Source organism: Barbus barbus (genome assembly GCF_936440315.1).
Source record: "Barbus barbus genome assembly, chromosome: 44".
NCBI classification, from domain to species: Eukaryota; Metazoa; Chordata; class Actinopteri; order Cypriniformes; family Cyprinidae; genus Barbus; species Barbus barbus.
The window spans coordinates 13,920,007-13,932,351 of NC_136722.1; the positions used below are offsets into that span (position 1 = coordinate 13,920,007).

At 36.4% G+C, this 12,345-nt stretch overlaps 1 protein-coding gene across 1 annotated transcript in view; it reads left to right on the forward strand.

The window, feature by feature from the left end:
- Positions 1 to 12,345, forward strand: part of LOC306863468 (phosphatidylinositol 3,4,5-trisphosphate-dependent Rac exchanger 2 protein-like) — a 155,383-nt gene that overhangs the window by 66,784 nt on the left and 76,254 nt on the right. The window contains exons 16-22 of the mRNA XM_079406809.1: positions 429 to 571; positions 936 to 1,028; positions 3,827 to 3,975; positions 4,207 to 4,292; positions 9,611 to 9,747; positions 11,072 to 11,189; positions 12,005 to 12,189. Coding sequence (XP_079262935.1) covers positions 429 to 571; positions 936 to 1,028; positions 3,827 to 3,975; positions 4,207 to 4,292; positions 9,611 to 9,747; positions 11,072 to 11,189; positions 12,005 to 12,189 — 911 coding nt within the window. The remainder of the gene's footprint in view (positions 1 to 428; positions 572 to 935; positions 1,029 to 3,826; positions 3,976 to 4,206; positions 4,293 to 9,610; positions 9,748 to 11,071; positions 11,190 to 12,004; positions 12,190 to 12,345) is intronic.

Sequence of the window (12,345 nt, forward strand, 5' to 3'; positions counted from 1 at the left end):
ATTAGAATGAAGCAAAATGAATGAAGGATATTTAATGTTATAAGCTGTCAATATTTATGTTGTAGTACAAGTCAGTATTTTGCATGTGAGTGTTTTCTGTTCTCTTTTACAGGGTGAATATATATATATATATATGTGTGTGTGTGTGTGTGTGTGTGTGTGTGTGTGTGTGTGTGTAAAAAAGAAACTGATGGAAATTTAGTTGATATAATTTAATAATACTATATAATTTTAAGGATTATATATATATATATATGTATATAGTTTTCATTGAACTTTAGACTGAGTTTATCATGTGACACCACAGGACTTTCAATTTTCCAAAAGTATTTCATGTCAACTATGCAATATTTGACTTTCTTACATCACTAGCACATGAGCATAAGATATTATTTCTTTTAAAACACCTTGCTTTTGTCTTTTCTCAGTTTTGGAAAAAAGCGAATTTAAGGACGAGCCTCTTCTGTTTCGCTTCTTTGCCGACGAGGAGATGGAGGGTTCCAACACCAAACACAAGCCCATAAAGCACGATCTAAAAATAGTGGAGAATGTCATCGCCAAGTCGCTGCTGGTGAGAGATGTCGTCTGTAATCGCCTACAGCTGATGCCACTTACAATAGCGCACGTTGGCGTGAGCCCATGTGGTTTTCATCCACTCGCATGGGGCTTTTCTGCTTCGGCACGTACGGGGGGTCTGAACTCGGGCCAGCTCTGACTCTAGAGTCATCACCAGTAATTATGCTTCACTGTTTCTAAACCAGCCTCTCATTACACTTAAACATGCAGTCAACTGGTTTGACAGTTTTGGCTCATGAGAGGCTGAAGTTCACATTCTAGGAGCAGCTCAAAAACATGAATTGTAATAAAATGTCACTGTATGACAAAGCCAAAGCTACTAAGTCATGATAACTGTGAAATGTGTACTCTGATTTCAGATAAAGCCAAGTGAAGGAGGCTATGGCTTCACGCTAGAAGACCGAAACAGAGTGCCCATCGTCAAATCAGTGGAGAAAGGTTCCCATGCTGAGGTGCGTGTGATACCTTTGTGTAGGTGATTTAGAAAAACAGAAATCCAAATTTATTTGAGTCACTCTGGTTCTCAGCTAGTTTTGATTCAAGACCCAGATTTTAGTTTGGATATCAAGTGGTGACTTGGGTTCTTGTTCAATTTTTTTATCATACAAACGTAAAAGTAAAAGTTTTAAAAACACTTCTGTAAAAAATTAAAAATAAAATTTACTTTATTTGGAAATGCACATTTCTTAATATTAAGCCTAAAATGTGTTTTAATGTCACTATTGATGAGGATTGTGTGATCTTTGAATAATATGGGTCTTTAAATGCAAAATATTTACTTTATTTACAAAATACCTGAAATATACTTTATATTTCACTTTAGCACAATTAAATGTGACCCTGGACCAAAAAAAACAGTCATAAGGGGTCAATTTTTTTAAATTGAGATTTATATATCATCTGAAAGCTGAATAAAAAAGCTTTCCATTGATGTATGTTTTTTTAGGATAGGACTATATTTGACAAGATACAACTGTTTGAAAATCTGGAATCTTATTTTTTTAAATAAATTGCCTTTAAAGTTGTCCAAATTATGTCCTTAGCAATGCATATTACTAATCAAAAGTTAGGTTCTGGTATATTTATATATTTATGGTAGGAAATTAACAAAATATCTTCATAGAACATTATCTTTACTTAATATCCTAATGATTTTTGGCATAAAAGAAAAATCGATAATTTTGACCCATTGTTGGCTATTACTACAAATATACCCGTGCAACTTATGACTGGTTTTTGTGGTCCAGAGTCACATACTTCAGTATATCTTTAGTTGGACTTCAGCACTACTTCTGCACAATTAAAGTGCATTAAGTACAAAATTAGTTGTTCCAGTTTAGCAGATGTTAAGTATACCAGTTTAGTATACAAAAAGTACAATTGCAAGCTATTTTTATAAGTACATAAACAAATTTTTCACTACGGTAGATTTTGTGGTTATTTGAATTTTGTTCATTTTAACAAATTGGCTTTTCCAATGTATTTCCTACCATAGCAAAATTAGAAAAAAAAAGAAAAAAAGGTGAGAGGTTTTAATAAGAATTTACACACCTATTGTCAAGCTCATCTTTTAGTTTGCTTGTGCTCGATTAGACCAGTTAAAGATCAAATGAATCCCTAAACCTTGATAATTAACAATTAGCACTCTCTATTGTGGTAATGAACATTTTGATGTTTGAGGTTGTGGGCTTATAACACAAATAGACCTCAAATCACGCAAGTCTTGACGTTCCCTTTTAGTGCTTTAATATGTTCGATCTGTTAGATCAAACCATGGTAAATGTGGTCAAGTGAACTGGCTCGGTTCTGACGTAGAGAGAGTAAAGCTACCCAGACCTGAAGTAACTTGTGTGTCACAGTACGGGGCTCCACGCTGCATTGCATGCAGATCTGTTTCCAATGAGGAGCAGAGTGAAAAAAGCCAATAAAATCCAGCTGTGCACTTACATAGATGAAGAACTGTCTTGTAAAAATAGCAAAATGGACTTTCGTGTTTGTAACTGAAAAAAGACAGCGACCAAGACAGAGAGGATAAGGTAAAGAGCTATGATACAAAGAGAAAAGTAAATGAAAAAGGGAAAACAACAGAAAAGGAAAAGCTGCCCAAGCATTTTTTTCAATGAGGAAAAACATCAGCCGGAAACGAATGACTGTGCAATTTATTGTTAGAGAAGAATGGTTATATTTATAGCTGTCAAGAGACGTGTCCAATCCATTCAGTGAAGCACAGAGTGAATGAATTACATCTACTTGAGAGCTCAGAGCAGGAAGTTGCACATGTAGATGAAAGGATTGAACCCTGCACCTGTGAAAATGAAATTTATCTATGCTTTCAGCCATCCATTCATGCACATACATACTGTACATGAGATATATACATTAACCTCAAAATAGATATTTCCCCTCAAGAATGCACAGCAAAATGAACAAAGGTGTCGTTCATCACATCAACTTCATCCAATGTGACAAACAAAACAAAAAGAAATGTTTAAGAAATTTTTAAGTATTTTTTTTAAATACTATCTTTACTATGTTTTTTAAATATTTTTGTTATACTATTTATACTATTTGGCAAGAGTTATTGATTTATTGATTACCAAGGCTGCATTTATTTGATCAAAAATACAACAAATAATCAGTGATATTGTGAAATATTTTTACAATTTAAAATAACACTTTTCTGTTTGAATATATTTGAAATATAATTTTATTCCTATGATGACAAAGCTGATTTTTCAGTGGCCATTATTCCAGTCTTCAGTGTCACATGATCCTTCAGAAATCATTCAGATATTTATGATTTGATGCTCAAGAAGCATGCTTATTATTATCAGTGATGCAAACAGTTGCTGCTTAATAATTTTGTGGAAACTGTGATGAATAGAGCATTCAGAAGAACAGCATGCACATTATTATGAAACAATGTGCTTTATTTACTGTCACTTTGATTAGTTTAATGTGTTGAATCAAAGTATGAATTTATATTATTAATATTAATAAAGTGTTAAATAAGTGTTATTTCATAAAATAAATAAATTAATTAAAATTACATTTCAAACTTGTTTTGTGAAATGATTTACTTTAGTGTTTGTCATAGCTTTTCTTTTTTTTTCTTTTTTTTTTATAAATAACTGTTTTATGATTTGCTGTCTAATGTCATTCTCACATTTTTAAGTGTCCAGATCATCTTGGAGCAACTGTGTATCTAGGTTGAGAGGTTATTTGACATTCCTGTGTGTCTCTTGTGCAGATGGCTGGTCTGGAAGTGGGGAAAAAGATCTTTGCTATTAATGGGGACCTGGTCTTCTTGAGACCTTTCCAGGAAGTGGAAAGCTTCCTAAAGCAGTGCTTCCACAGCAAAGGTCCCCTCAGAGTACTGGTCAGCACCAAACCCAGAGAGTGAGTGGAAAACCTCTCGTCTCCTGTGATCTAAAGAATTCATAACAGACTGTCTATAAAGCCTGATATCAGTTAAATAAAGAAACCTGCCAGATAAACATCCTTTTATTGATGAATATCAGCTTGATATTTAACTGCAACTCTGAATATCCAACACGCTTGGAGCAACGGCCGGAATATGTGGTGTGTTTGGTCACCAAATTGATGTCTGTGTGTCTATCTGCTCCACAGGACTGTGAAGATCCCAGATTCTGCAGACGGATTGGGCTTTCAGATCCGGGGGTTCGGGCCATCTGTGGTGCATGCGGTTGGCAGAGGTAAGAGCGAAACAGAGAAAGGAAGAGAGAAAAACTAGGCTGGGCTAAAGGAAGTTACTCATGCCCTTTATATCCTACTGTGTTTTTGAACCTCAGCTGGATCACAGCTGGAGCTGTAGGTACATGACTTGACTTGAGCCAGATTGAGAAGTGCATCACGCACACTATATATCTATATATAGAGAGAACAAGCTGCACAGCTCTCGCTTCCTGCTGTGTCTGCAGTACATTCTCATCAGACATGGTGAGAGATGAATGAAAAAAGAAAAAAGAATCCAGCTTGCACTGTCATCCTTGAAGAGAATAAGATATGGAAGAAGAACAGTCCTCACTTTACAACAAACAGAAGTTACTTGCTTACAAAATATGTCATTTACAAATTCAAATTCTGTATGAATCCAATTCATTTGATTTTGAATTAATTGAGAGACCGTTTGCCTGAAGGGTTTGAAGTCTAGCTGATTCTGGTGGAAGTTAGCAAGAATTCAAAAATGTGTTACCAAGACTGATATATTGGCTGACATTTGGTATTTTTGAATTATCGCTAAGTTTTTCAGTTTGGCCAATAAGCATCAGATGGTGGGACCTTTATTTTGACATTTCTGAGAACCTGGTCTTTTTTTTTTTTTTTTTAATATGATTCCTAGTGCACACAAACTTACCAGATTATTGGTTACACTGTTGTTAAAGAGTTAACTTCCTTTTTATTTGTGTTTTTAATGTCTTTATTAAAAAAAAAAAATACTATAAGATAACATAAGAGAATCATGTAGTTCCTAAGTCTAAAACTGTTTGTTTTACCAATTAATTTTTTATAAAGTGCAATTCATTTATTTAAATTCATTCATTTTAAAATTAATTTGAGGAAACATTATCTAAAACATATATACATTTCATTTATTTACTACTTTTAAATTAAATAGTGTTGTATCATATATATCAACGTAATATTGGCCATCGGTGAACCAGCTCTCTAAGATTTTAGCATCGGACATCAAAACATGTCGGTTAACCACAACTTCTAACTAGCTTAATCAGTAAGACATCATTAGTCAACCAGCTTCACTAGAAAGGCTACAGTATTTTGATGGCTAAAAATTCCAAGTTCTGTCATAAAACTCTAGATGGCACAGGCTGATGATATTCACAGCGTTAAACTACTTGGCACAAGCTGATTGGTTCATGTTGCATATGCAGCCAATGAGCTTGCTGCTTTACATTTAAATGGTTGGTTTGCATTCACTAGAGCATTTTGCAGCATGCATTCAGAGTTCCTATGAAACCCTCCACCTTCCCCAGCTCCACCTGTATAGATCTGCTACGGGTTATTTTATATGCTATTTGTGCAGCAGCAGTATGTCTTAAATACTCACAGCTCCATATCAGCGTATGAATTGGCAGTAGCAAGTTCCTGTACTTGCAGCAGCAGCAGTTGCTGCAGCAATAATTTACAACAACAGCAATAACCAACAGCAGCAGCAATTCTGCAGCGTAGCAGACCTATTCTGCCAAGACCAAATACATTAACGTCGTCATATCCATTACCATGCTAAAATCTTCTGAGAGTTGTCATGATAGAATTATGGTGACATGTCAACATGCTTTTAGCTAGGTTTTGCTTGTACCTAAACCAGCACTAACTAGAATAAATTGTAGAAGGTACAGTATGGACATTTATGCTAGCCTAAGCTAGTCTTTTCAGCAGGGTAGTACTGAAACATGAATTTGAGTTTCTCTGCCGAGATTTAGAAGGTCAACTGCTCCTTCAGGTGATTGCTGTTCATAAGCTCAGTGGGGAGTTATGATAATTATTACCTTGCCTAATGTGCTTGCTTGTTCTTGAAAATCACTTTTGCCTGACTTTCAATGGCTGTAGAAGTGAGAGAGCATTTGCTCAGGGAAAAAAAAATGCAGTTTAAAGACTTCAGACCATAAAGTGTGATTAGAGAAACATTTTTCAGAGGCGTGCACTTTTAATAGAGAAAAATATATTCGGTATAAGGCCTTGATTAGGAGATTATGCAAGCATACTATGAATATTTAGTCTCTGCAGTGAAACTTCAAATGTTGGCATAGTCTTCAGACATCTTTTATAGGATCCTCACATCATTTACAGATAAACAGGTCCTGATTTTACTGATGTTTAGCTTTTCTGAAAACTAACTGTTATTTTACAATTTAGTATCACTTGCTGTAATGCAAAATGTGGCGCCCATGCCAAGTGGATCTGTCTGTGCTAGACAGATCCTAACATTAGGGTCAAACTGTTTATGTGTCATTCACTTTGCACACTGCCATTCAGATATGAACTATGAAAGAATTTTTTCTACAGAGAAAATCTGGTCCATTTTTATGCTCTGCTTATACATCTAAGTAGCTTTTTATGGGTCTGCTTGTAAAAATGCTTATGTGATTGTGTGTTTAGGAGATTTGTGTTGATTTATGTTTCTCCCTTCCTCATTGTATATGCACAAAAACATCTGTTCAACTCAAAAAGCTCCGTTTCAATAGTGAACTGGCTCGCTGTCTACTAAATACATAGGCAGATACATTCTAAGGCAGCACCCTAGCCAGCATAATTCTTCAAAGTGACCGATTTGAGACACTACATTGGGAAACAGCTCTAAACTCCACACAAATAGCACTCCACACAGGACAATCAATTAAGTTTGCATGCTGTAACTTATTGTGTAAAACTGTACACAAATAACATTCTACAGAGGAGTTTGGCGCCAAAATGTTGCTAAGCTGACATAATAACACTTACGAATATTAGTAATAATATAGTTAGCTTAAGAATATTTAGTATACACAAATATTGAGTAAAATAGTACACGAACAGCCTTCTGTAGACGAGAATAATTTTGATGTTATCATGTTGCTAATGGCGCAATGCTCTTTTTAGCATTGTACACAAATTGTACACAAATAGGCTTTTGCACAGGTGAATCAATAGAATTTGGCATCAGCATGTTGCTAATAGCATGATGCTTCAGTTGGAATAACAATGCATAGCACACACAAATATTAAGTAAAATAGTACACAAATAGCCCTCTAGCCAGAAGAGAATTGATGTTAGCATGTTGCTAAGGTAATGGCATAATACTCTTTTTAGCATTTCTTACGAAAAGCGTGGTTTTACTACAAATAAAAACAAAAACTTATGGTTACTTTACCGTGCTGCAAAAAAACAACAACAACTAAAAAGCCTAAGCTGGTTGACTGGTGTTATCTGGTTTAAGCTGGAAGTAGCTGGTTTCTCCCAGCCTGACCAGATAAAGAAATTATAAAAACCTCTCTAAAACAACTCTGCTATGACCATTTCTTTTTTTCAGCAGGGTAGTTAAACCATGGTAACCACAAATTAACCATGGTTTTGCTACTATAACCATAGTTTAACCATGGTATTTGTATTAAAACTGTAGTTATACAAATGTTAATCAATAAGCCAAAATACCATGGTTACAAAACTTTTACTATAACCATGGTTAATTTTCGTAAGGGATAGCAATACATAGAACATACAAATATTGAGTAAAATAGTACTTTTTTAAAATAATGTACACTGAATTATTTTTACAACCTGAATTCCGGAAATGTTGGAATGTTTTTAAATTTTGAATAAAAAGAAAACTAAAAGACTTTCAAATCACATGAGCCAATATTTTATTCACAATAGAACATAGAAAACATAACAAATGTTTAAACAGAGAAATGTTACACTTTTATCCACTAAATGAGCTCATTTCAAATTTGATGCCTGCTACAGGTCTCAAAAAAGTTGGCACGGGGGCAACAAAGGGCTGAAAAAGCAAGACATTTTGAAAAGATTCAGCTGGGAGAACATGTAGCAACAAATTAAGTTAATTGACATCAGGTCTGTAACATGATTAGCTATAAAAGGGATGTCTTAGAGAGGCAGAGTCTCTCAGAAGTAAAGCTGAGTAGAGGCTCTCCAATCTGTGAAAGAGTGCGTAAAAAAAGATTGTGTAATACTTTAAAAACAATGTTCCTCAACGTCAAATTGCAAAGGCTTTGCAAATCTCATCATCTACAGTGCATCACATCATTAAAAGATTCAGAGAAACGGGAGAAATCTCTGTGTGTAAGGGACAAGGCCGAAGACCTTTGTTGGATGTCCGTGGTCTTCGGGCCCTCAGACGACACTGTATCACTCATCGACATGATTCTGTCATTGGCATTACTAAATGGGCCCAGGAATACTTCCAGAAACCACTGTCGGTAAACACAATCTGCCGTGCCACCTGCAGATGCTCTAAACTAAACTAAAGCTCTATCATGCAAAAAGGAAGCCATATGTGAGCATGGCCCAGAAGCGCTGTTGTGTCCTGTGGGCCAAAGCTCATTTAAAATGGACTGTTTCAAAGTGGAAAAGTGTTCTATGGTCAGATGACTCTAAATTTGACATTCTTGTTGGAAATCACAGACGTCGTGCCCTCTGGGCTAAAGAGGAGGGAGACCTTTCAGCGTGCCATCAGCGTTCAGTTCAAAAGCCAGCATCTCTGATGGTATGGGGGTGCATAAGTGCATACGGTATGGGCAGCTTGCATGTTTTGGAAGGCACTATGAATGCTGAAAGGTATATAAAGGTTTTAGAGCAACATATGCTCTCCTCCAGACAACGTCTATTTCAGGGAAGGCCTTGTGTATTTCAGCAGGACAATGCAAAACCACATACTGCAGCTATTACAACAGCATGGCTTCGTAGTAGAAGCGTCCGGGTGCTGAATTGGCCTGCCTGCATTCCAGATCTTTCACCTATAGAGAACATTTGGCGCATCATTAAACAAAAAATACGTCAAAGACGACCACAAACTCTTCAGCAGCTGGAAACCTATATCAGGCAAGAATGGGACCAAATTCCAACACCAAAACTCCAGAAACCCATAACCTCGATGCCCAGACGTCTTCAAACTGTTTTTAAAAGAAGAGGAGATGCTACACCATGGAAAACATGCCCCCGTCCCAACTACTGTATTTTGAGACCTGTAGCAGGCATCAAATTTGAAATGAGCTCATTTTGTGCATACAATTGTAACATTTCTCTGTTATCTATGTTCTTTTGTGAATAAAATATTGGTTCATGTGATTTGAAATTCTTTTAGTTTTAATTTTATTCAAATTTAAAAAAACGTCCAAACATTTCTGGAATTTGGGTTGTATCTAAACTTTGCAATTCTGAATGCTTTTGAGTATCTAATTTTGATTGCATTGTCAATCATTTTGTATTCTGCTATTATATGCAATGCTACCTTAGAATTTGGCCAAATATATCTCTCTTCCTGTTTCCCACAAGGCACTGTTGCGGCAATCGCAGGCCTTCACCCAGGTCAATGCATCATTAAAGTGAATGGCATCAATGTGAGCAAAGAAAGCCACGCCAGTGTCATCGCCCACGTCACAGCCTGCAGGAAGTACCGGCGTCCCACACAGGTAAAACTCTCAGCCCCTCCATTGAAATGCATTATTCCTGACCTTTCTAAGTAGTAAATATGTATATATTAAACGCTATAAAGCACATTACAGCAGCCTTTGTGATCCTGTCCGGGTCATTACCCAGCAATAATAGCAGTTATGGCTTCTTTTGCGGAACAGGGCAGGAAAGAAAGCCAGGAAGCTGGCTGGGGGTGTGAGGGATATAGGTTAAGGAGTGGGCCAGGCAGGCCTGTGTTGGAGTGTAATAAAGGACAGGCTTGGCACAGGCTGAAGTAGGATGATGTGGTTGGCACGCTGGCTGGACTCTGGTTTCCATCAGACATGGAAAAAAATGAGGGGGTGCCCACCCTCCTGCTGAGCAGGGATTTGCGGCCCACCGTTCAGAGGAGGGAAATGTAGGGGAAATATTGACAGAAACAGAGCTGAGGTGGATGTGCTTTAGTCTGTTAAGCATATAAAGGCCTTGATATACTCATAGCGAAGTTCTTTATCGTTCAGTACTTAGGGGTAAAAGGAAGTTTGAAATACCCAAGCAGCAGTATACTGCTAAGAAGAAACAGAAATACAGAAAAGGTGACAATAGAAAAGGTCTGTTGTCAATAGTGTAGCGATGTATGTAGCACAGTTCATTCAGAAGTCACTTTAAAACCAAGCAACATGAATTGTTGCGAAATCTGTTTGGGGAAATATTTTGCTCTCACATTAAATTCCCAATTGTGCAAATTCCCATTGAAATGACTGGAAACTTTCGGCAATCAACGATAAATGTGACCTCGCCAGTTTGTTATTTGATTTTTCTTGACGTATATTGACCTTAATGGGAAGCCAAGTTAAGATTTAAAGGGATAGTTCACCCAAAAATTTAAATTCTGTCATTAATTACTCGCCCTCATGTCGTTCCAAACCCGTAAGACCTTTGTTCATCTTCGGAACACAAATTAAGATATTTTTGATGAAATAGAAATAGAGAGCAACGCAACTGACATGTTCAAGGCCCAGAAAGGTAGTAAGGACATCTTTAAAATAGTCAACATTCATTTTTATGAAGTTACGAGAATACTTTTTTGTGCGCAAAGAAAACAAAAATGATAATTTTGTAAACAAGGTGCAGTGCATCCGGGTTCTACGTCAGAATACCGACTCCTGTTGAAGTTTAAAGTTATCCATTTCCTCTACATTTAACCTCATTGCCATCTAGTAGGGAAAAAAACTAAGGTTTTAGGTTTTTGAATTTAGTGTCCGATGGGAGTGAGTGATCAACTCGCAAACCATGTTTTGAAAGCAAGTCTGTCTGAATAGGTTTTGTTGTTTCTTGTTGCAGCAAGACTCCATTAAATGGGTGTACAACAACAGTGAAAGTGCACAGGAAGACCACCAGAGAACCAATCAGAAGCCCGCCGCAGGGGAGAACGGAGATGTGTTTGAGTGTAAAGTTGAAGGTGCTGTTACACACACAAGTGCAAATACATATTGTATTGTATACACAAGTACACACTTTTTCAACCTCCCACTATAGCCGTGTATTTACTCTTCTTCTTCTTTGTCCTCTGAGACTAACTCTACAAGTCTCACATCAGGATAGCCTCATGCAGGATTCACAAGACATGGGAACAACTCATGTCTCATGGTTTATTAACAGCACTGAATTTTATATAGTTTTTTGTAAATGTAGTCAATATGTAATATTGTAATAGCAAGTTCTTGATTTTTATTCCATTTTATTTTATTTATATTATTTTAAATATGCATTTAATTTAATTTCTTCATTAACTCTACAAGTCTCACTTCAGTAGAATTCACAGGACATGGAAAGATTGTATGTATCTAATTTACTTTGATTGAATTTAACAATTTAATTATACACATTGACAATGCAATGATGAAAATGTGATGGAAAAACAAAGTAAAATTATATTAAAGAAACAATTATCATGATAATGTCACATTTTTGCCTTTTTTGACTTCATTGTAGTTATTGAACTCGAAAAACATTTTGCATTGCTGCATTTTCATCAGCAATTTCATGGACAAGAGATTAACACTTTTCTTCACCTTAACTTGCCTAATAATATATAAATAGAGATAATGTTTGTACAATGATTTGGTATTTTGTTATTACGCAGGAAGTATGTCTGGTGGTCTCTAGATGAGCTTTAGCCATCAAAATATTGGCTTTGGATTATGTATGTATGTTGTCTCTTTTGATCTGCTCAAACTAGTAACACTGACACAAACTTGTGTGTGTGTTCAACAGAAGTCATGGACAAGTTCAACACAATCGCCATAATAGATGGAAAAAAAGATCACGTCAGCCTGACGGTGGATAACGTGTATCTGGAGTACGGCGTCATGTACGAGTACGACAGTACGGCTGGGATGAAGTGTCACGTCTTGGAGAAAATGGTGGAACCAAAAGGCTTTTTCAGCCTCACGGCCAAGGTAGAGTCACATGAGTCATCCCACAGACACAAACCAGCCATCATCTCTGCTGTAAAGCACCAGTGAATTAATTCATACAGAAACAGAGGAGACGACAGGGATTGTCTTGTACATTTGTAAGGGCCTCTTCACAGTTCAGGTGTAACACACAACCAC